Genomic DNA, 7,853 nt, shown 5'->3' on the forward strand with positions numbered 1-7,853 from the left:
TGAAAACTGGCGAAAAATTGGCGGAAATTTTGCGAAAACCGACAAACTGGAGGAAATTGGCGGAAGTTCATCTTTTTCGCCAAATTTCCTCCGTTTTTATTGTTTTTCGCGATTTTTCAGTTTTACACAAAATTTCTCCCATTTTCAAACCATATGCCACCTAAGTATCTTTAAAATCACATATAACATCTCATAAATTAATTTCTTGCATACCCATATCAAATAAAAAGCTTAAAAAACCCTAAACTAATAAAACTTACAAGAAAAATGAGAAAGAGAAAAAATAAAAAAAACACATATTTCCTTACTTTCATCTAATAAGAAAAAAGATAAAATTTTTACCTGATTTTAGTTTGAGATATGAGAAAATACAAAAAAATGAGAGTGAGAGGCGATGAGATGCAAAGAGTGACCTTAGAGAAACCCCACGAATGGCTGTGTAGAAACCCCACGAACGGCTGTGTAGAGGAAGAAAGAAAAGGGTAAAAAAAAAACCTTTGGCGTAATTTTTAATTTTATCAAGGATTTTTTTGTCCCAAGGTGGCTAGTTTTTAAAAAAAAAAAAAATTTACTATTTTTCTAAAATGGAGTTGTAAGATGGCTATTTATCGAAAAAACCCAATCTGAAATCACCTTAACAGGACTGAAGTCCAAAATCACTCAAACAAGATTGGATCCTGAAACTGGGCTTCATTATCTGAGATCTAACTGAGTGGACTCAAGGCTTGGGACCGTCGGTCTTAAAACGTTGAACCATGAGGTGTTGGACACACAAGACGGTCCAAACAAATCAAGCACTTTATAGTGCCATAACATATCAGATTTTATATTGTCACACGCCTTTGATTTTTCTAAAATAACAAAAAAACTGTTTTTTATTTTTTATTTTGAAAAATATAAAATAATAAATACAGCCAAGCAGGCTAATTTTTGGCAGAATCTAATATGCATTTTTTTTTTAAAACAAAAGCTCCCCATTTCCAATCGTTTTTGTTACAAAATCACATTTCAAATTAAACTAATATTTTCTTTCAAGCTCTATGCCAAAATCCAAATAAACTAATCATGAGAAATTAGAAATTGACCTCTAAATTCACAGTGACTTTAGAATCAGAAACATTAATTCAACTAATCTTTAAAGCAATTATAAATTTAAAATGTTATCATAAGAACAATTTAAAATTACCTTTTTTCTTTTTTGGGGGAAAACATCAATTTAAAATTACTTGACATCTACTTTTATTACCCAATTTATGGGCTATATTTTCTTTTTAATTTGTGCACAAACTTGAAACTGAAATAAGTCCAATAATCCCAATGGCACTGATGCTACAGCCATATGATATGAAAAACATATAAAAAGCATTTGGCATGAAGCGCGTAAACAATGAGAGAGAAACCGCGTTACCAAAATCAATGCATATATGCACACGATTGGTTGGATCCTAAAGAAAGCAGAAGCAAAATTGAATTCTCATAAAAGAAAAAAGTAAATGAAAACAAATTAAGACAACCTAAAGAGAGCAAAATGCCAAATCAGTTTCGAAAATCATCTAAACCCCACCATACATATTCGTCCTATCGTTCTATAAATTTATGTACACAAACACCACCACATTATAATTTTTTGGTCTGCCCCATAACCAGAATCAAAAGCATCTAACTTCGTTTTTTGGTTCCAGGTTCCTTCTGCGAATTAAAGTAGAGTGCAGCAACTGGAAGTCCGAGTTCATTGTCTGAAGCAAATTGGCGGGTGCTAAAGTTGCTACGCCCCTCATCTAGTCGAATCTTTGTCATCATGGAACTTTTCTGCCTAAAGAGCACAAATACATAGCGGTGAATGCCGGTGGGTGGTTGCGGACCCATGTACGGCACCACTTCTCTTCCTACAAACATACAACGTGCATATAATAACAACACGCACCACTTCCTTTTAGAGCACAGATTATTGTAATGAGATTAAATATATATATATATATATACACACATATATACAATATACAAATACAATCCCACCGCTGCCTCCATTAGTTTTTCAAAAATGGAATAAATAATTTTTTACAACCCAAGAAAAAAACAAACCTTCAGCAGCATCCATTCCTTCTGGAATATCAACTACAATCCTGAAAATTCACCAACACTATCAATTTTACAAATTTAATTTATCATCTATATATACTATTTTTATGGGAAAAACTAATTTACCAATGAAGCCATTCTCTCAATGTCGGTTCACTAGGACTAGGGGCATCTGGATCCACCATCACCTACCAAAACCAACCATATAGTAACCAAAAATACATAAAATATAAAAAAAATATAAAAAAAATACATAAAAATACAAAGTCTATCATCTTCTTGTATATCTCACAAAAATATCAATAGGAAAGGAACTCCTCAACTTTAGCATTAGGATATCCTAATAAACCTACTGATACCAAGTAGTAGAATATTAATTAGAGAAATTTGGCAGGTCACCCAAAAAAAAAAAAAAAAAAAAAATGAAAAATTAGTGTAACATACTAGTGTATAATAATTGGAAGGATCACGAGGACCAAGGATTTGGGTCTTTGGCTTATCGACGGCAGCGGAGGGCTTGATTTCACACCCATTTGTGATCTGTTTTGCTCCATAGTGGATGGTGAACTCGGCAGCTGGGCCAAACATGTCAACCACATCTCCGATCACTTTTCCCACCACAAGTGGCTCTAGGGACCTAGCCATGTTATTTTAGATACTAAAAACCGGCGGTGACAAACCTAAATTAGCAACTGAGAGCTTGATGTGGCTTTATATGGCTATCAACTTGGTTTTTAAAGCAGAAATATTATACAGCCAGCGTTGAATTTGAAGCATGTTCTCCGAAGCTTTTGTTAGTGTGCCAGAGGAAAGAGGATGTGGCACTTGAACGACACGTCGCATTAATAACCTCTGCACGACACCTAGTGCTGACACGTATTCCTTTTATTTTCTTTATGTTCGTCGGCAGCCCGATGCGACGCTGGATCATGACATTCAATAGCCCCTTTGCTTGGTTAGACTATATACCCGTGATTCAAAATTACATGGCATGTCTAAAGTTTAGAACCCACAACCTTTAATTATTTATGGCTGTAATTATTGTAATCTCTGAGTCATCCCTTTCACAGCCATTTACAAAAAAGTATCATTATAATTGATTAACTCTTTCATAAGCCTTAATACCTTATAAAAGATTAACATTAATGAATATCCGATAATTTTTACTGCTAACAAATAATTGTATGTAATCTTGTAGTACAATAAATAATTAACGCAATGGTGTAAACAAGTTCGGTGGTCAACTTTAAAAATAATAATAATAATAATAAACAAGCATAATTAACTTGTATATATATATTTTTTTTGAAACAATAATTAACTTGTATTTTTTATGTAAATTATTAACTTGTATTTAAGTAAAAATCATTGTATATATTTATATTTAACTTAAATTATATAGGTCAAATCTGAGGTTAATTTAATATGATGAAGAGACCCATATGCATTTTTTTGATAATTTATCAAAGACCCATATGAATTAATAAATTTTATTTGAAACTGCTTTTGTTTGATTTTCGTCCATTATGAATATTGTTTATCTTTTATGCTAATATTAATAACCAAATTTCTATGTAAATTTAGTTGTCATCTAGCTCATATACAAGTTGTTCTTTTTTACTTTTTTTTAACAAAAAAAACTCGTATACAGGTTAAAGACATAAAAACCTCACATACGCGCAAAGGATCACAAGGTCTTTTTCCCAGAAAAAAGGTAAAACTTTTTCAACGAGTACGAGGCATTAAAAAAAGCAACCAATCAAATACTAAAGCAAAGTTATGGTAGGTGAGAACCCATTTGTCGAGTTTTTTAATTACTCCATTAAGTAGCTTTGTTCTAAATTAACGGCATGAAATACACCAAATAATACTGTTATGATTGGTTTAATTTATTAATTGTTGTTTTTTTGATAATGTACATTACTGAGGAGTACTAAGGAAAACAAATATAATAATTTTTTTTGTTTAGTTATTTATCCTTTTATTGTTCAACTCGGTACGTTACTTAAGTGGAGCAATTGGATTGCTCAGACGGTGGTCCATATAGAACAAGTAGAAGCGTTTGTATGGATGAAAAGAGAGTTAAAGTGGAAGCATACCAAAGAGATAAATTCTCCTTTTGGTCTTTTTACTTGATAGCAATCAAGCAAACCCAAAGTATAACCACTCTATATATAATATAAATTAAAGCCATCTTGATCAAAGTTCTTTAACACACCAACCATTTTAATACTCCAATTTGGTTACAACCTTTTGGTTTTGGATGTAAGATATATACTGTAACTATAGATGTAAGAAAAAACTTATATAAAAGTAATCTTAAATCTTGAAACAAGGTGAAAAAATATTACTATAAAGTAAATATTACTATAAAAAAAAAAATGATCCGAGTAACTCAAATCCCTCCAATATCAAAAGATAAAAAGTTAAAAAAATAAAAATAAAAAGGCGAAAAACAAAACATAATATATATATTATACGAGGAGCCATCTTAGTTAAAGTTTTGAAAAGTTTTAGGTTTTATTCTTAATGCATTTCCCCTACCAAGGCGAATTTCGGGCCTTGAGGGATCTTATTTTTGTATATATTTTTAAGTGGGCTGAAGCCCACCTCAGTCTAATAATTTGTGAGAAGTTTTGGTTGTGTTGAATTGAAATATTAAGTGCCTCAACTAAAATGAAATTCTTAAGGAAGGACCTCATGAAAACGGATCAATCTACAAAATACAGAAATTTTATTTATTATTTTTCTAGCCAGTTCTTAGTTTTCTTTAAGCATCCATATTCTTACCAATTCAAATCGAATAGTCTATGACTCTATGGTAGACTAAGTATGCAATTAGTCCAAGTTTCTAACCAAGTTGGCAAGTTGGACTCAAGTCTAAACCAATATATTACTATTTCATGGAAAAACTTATATTTCTTAGGAAGGAAAATTGCGCATCCTTTCATATTTAGACTAGAGCGTAGTCCCTTCCTAACTAGATAGTTTGGTAATTAATAATAACTAAGTACCGTTAAAAGCAAAACTACATGCAACCTATGGATGACCATATTCTTATCCATTCGATTTATATTCGTACATCCATTGATTATTTCATTTAAAGGTCGGTTTCTTTTTCTTTTTTTTTTAATTTAAATTTAAAAGCTGGTTCAAACTTGTACAAATAAAAAGAAGGCACATAAGGGGAAAGTAGACCCTCCCTGTAATAGACAATAACAAAAGGGTAGCCACGAGCCGCTCATGTTTAAAGAATGGCAAAATTGGATTTAATTTAGATCAGTGCAAAATTCTAAAATTCAATATATTTTAAGGCAGATACCAGGCCTTGTGTTGAAATGGGCCTTTCAGTTCTGATCCAAAAGTAGAAAACAGACATCGGCCTTTATTCCAAAATAATGGCCAACACCCAGCTTGCCAAGCTAATTCTGTTAATTATATGGAAATGAAATATTTAGCCCCGGTTTAGAAGAACTTTTGCTTCTTCTTTCTCCATAGCTTCCGAAAAGCTTTCTAAAGAGATACGTTTCACTAGTTTTGATTAAAAGTTATTTTATACATTTGAAGTTTTTTTCAATAAATTTGACCAAATATTTTTAGAAAACTGTACAAAACACTTTTAAATTCTTTTTGAGCTTTAAAAATTCAAAATTGCATTTTAGAAATCATGTCAAATAAGACCTTAATCTTAATATTTCACTTCTAGTAATGATATTCATATGGCAGACTTAGGCTTTCAAAATCCATATCTCTTGCAAAGGTCAGCAGGGATATTTTAGTGCAGAACAATAGCAGGAAAGCATCTACAATTTAACAAATGTTAGCTTGATGGTGGTTTATACATGATTCAACAGCCAATTAATAAGCCATAGCTTGGGTTGCACAAGTCATTTTCAAAGAAATAATAACATTAATCTTAATACGACTTATGTATACATTGAATCTCATAGTATGATCAATCAATCAATTGATGGGCAAGGACGTGGATTGAAAGGTGTAGCTTACTTATAGAAGTGATTAATTATAAGCTCGACTTTAATGAAAATGTAAGTCAATTTTTTGTCACAAACTTTCTTCAACTGACGAAATAGTCTTTATGTGGAATTTATTTTTGATTAGGACAAGAAAAGATGTTCAAAAATCAAAATTTCCATCATCCCGCCGAAAGCAATGTAGGTATATATTAAATCTACGGTTCTTTATCTTAAATATACAAATGTGTGTCTACAACGCCACAGATGAGTTGAAATTAAGTCATTCACTATTTCCACAAACAATGACTACCAATTCGAATCTTATATGCAATGTAAAGAATATGGAGATCAAGAAAAGAAATTGAACATTTTGGCTTTGAGTCTGTGACAAATGATTTTTCAAATAAACAGAGCTCAACTAAAAATATCTTGCTACAGTGAGAATTTGAGATGCCCACTTTTTGGTCCATGAATTAAGGTTCCTCCTCTATATTAGGCCTTTCCCAGTCTATACATAAACTTTGCAACTAAGCATAAAAATGTCTATCTCTATCATATGATGTTAATTTTTTTACCCCAAATTAATTATGCTATATGAATTAATCGATTGCTAGCTGAACGGCGACGAATTTATATTTTGAGGTAATAAATTAACTAAACCGAAAGCTTGTGATTAAGGACAGGGAGAATTTCTTTTCATTTTTTTGCCCTTTTCAAAATAGAAGTCTACAATATGTAGAGTCAAAACCTTTTTGTCTACACGACGCAAAATCACGAAGACTTTGTGGAAAGATTAACCACAACCTTATTTATTTATTGAATTAATTAATTGCACCTTAACGCATTTTGGCTTTTGAGATTCTACAATTTAAATCTTTAACTTTTTAATTTAACAATTTTATCTTTTAATTTTTTAATTTGTTGCAATTTTAATTTTGTTTGACTTTCAATAGTTATCTTACTATATCAATTTTTAAATTAAAAAATATTAAAATGTAAAATATTAAAATTATTATAAAAATTTTACACTTTACCCCTTTATTTTCAAAAAAGAAAAAAGTTGATATATGTCATCTGATTCGTTTTAAACTATAATAAATTTTTAAATTAGAAGATATTAATTAATGCATATTTTAAAATTTTACACTTTAACATCTTCTTAATTGAAATTTAATATATTTTAATATCAATCACACAAGATGATTATCAAGCTTTGTTAGTCAAAAGTTTAAAAAAAAAAAAAAAAAAACTCAAATTGCAATAAATTGAAAATTGACGGTTTAAATTGCTCAATCAAAAAATTAAAGGTTAAAATTATAAAATTCTAAAGTATAAAGTTTTAAAGTGTAATTAACCATTATTTATTTATTCATTATAAAATAAAAAGTCCAATTAAATGTGCAATTTCCTATTCAGGCATCCTTTCTTATAAGATGTTTCATTATATAAATTTTTTTTTTTTTTTGTTCGCAATAATTATATAAGTGCACAAGATTTTAATTATATAGTTTATGTGTTCATATTATAAGGTACAACGCTTTTTTAAAGATAATTAGGCTCTCACACCTTCAATGAAAAAAGACTAAATAATAGTATATGTTACTTTGCAGGACATCTCAGTGGTAAAACGCCACTATTTATAATCCAAATTTGAATCCTATATTTTCAATAAAATAATAACAATAATAATAATAATAATAATATATGTCAAAGATATATGATTATTAAATTAAAGAAACATAAGTAAAGAATGTATTTGTAAATTTGATCTAGTAGTAAAACTGTTATTGTGAATATATA

General features: G+C 29.9%; 1 protein-coding gene across 1 annotated transcript; it reads right to left on the reverse strand.

Moving 5' to 3' along the window:
* Positions 1 to 1,451: 1,451 nt before the first annotated feature.
* On the reverse strand, positions 1,452 to 2,904 carry LOC107421990 (protein MOTHER of FT and TFL1). The gene is made up of 4 exons (XM_016031366.4): positions 2,524 to 2,904; positions 2,206 to 2,267; positions 2,083 to 2,123; positions 1,452 to 1,886 (listed from the first exon to the last, which is right to left on the reverse strand). Exons 1-4 carry the CDS (start codon positions 2,722 to 2,724, stop codon positions 1,660 to 1,662), a joined length of 531 nt encoding a protein of 176 aa, XP_015886852.3. The 5' UTR covers positions 2,725 to 2,904; the 3' UTR covers positions 1,452 to 1,659.
* Between the last annotated feature and the right edge of the window lie 4,949 nt (positions 2,905 to 7,853).

The sequence above is a fragment of the Ziziphus jujuba genome, chromosome 1 (genome assembly GCF_031755915.1).
Source record: "Ziziphus jujuba cultivar Dongzao chromosome 1, ASM3175591v1".
NCBI classification, from domain to species: Eukaryota; Viridiplantae; Streptophyta; class Magnoliopsida; order Rosales; family Rhamnaceae; genus Ziziphus; species Ziziphus jujuba.

Excerpts from the sequence above, each read along its gene's own strand:
- LOC107421990 (XM_016031366.4), bottom strand. The coding sequence starts at position 2,724 with ATGGCTAGGTCCCTAGAGCCACTTGTGGTGGGAAAAGTGATCGGAGAT. Across the intron at positions 2,268-2,523 it reads CTTCCAATTATTATACACTA|GTGATGGTGGATCCAGATGC; the intron begins GTATGTTACACT and ends TGGTTTTGGTAG. Across the intron at positions 2,124-2,205 it reads TTGAGAGAATGGCTTCATTG|GATTGTAGTTGATATTCCAG; the intron begins GTAAATTAGTTT and ends GTGAATTTTCAG.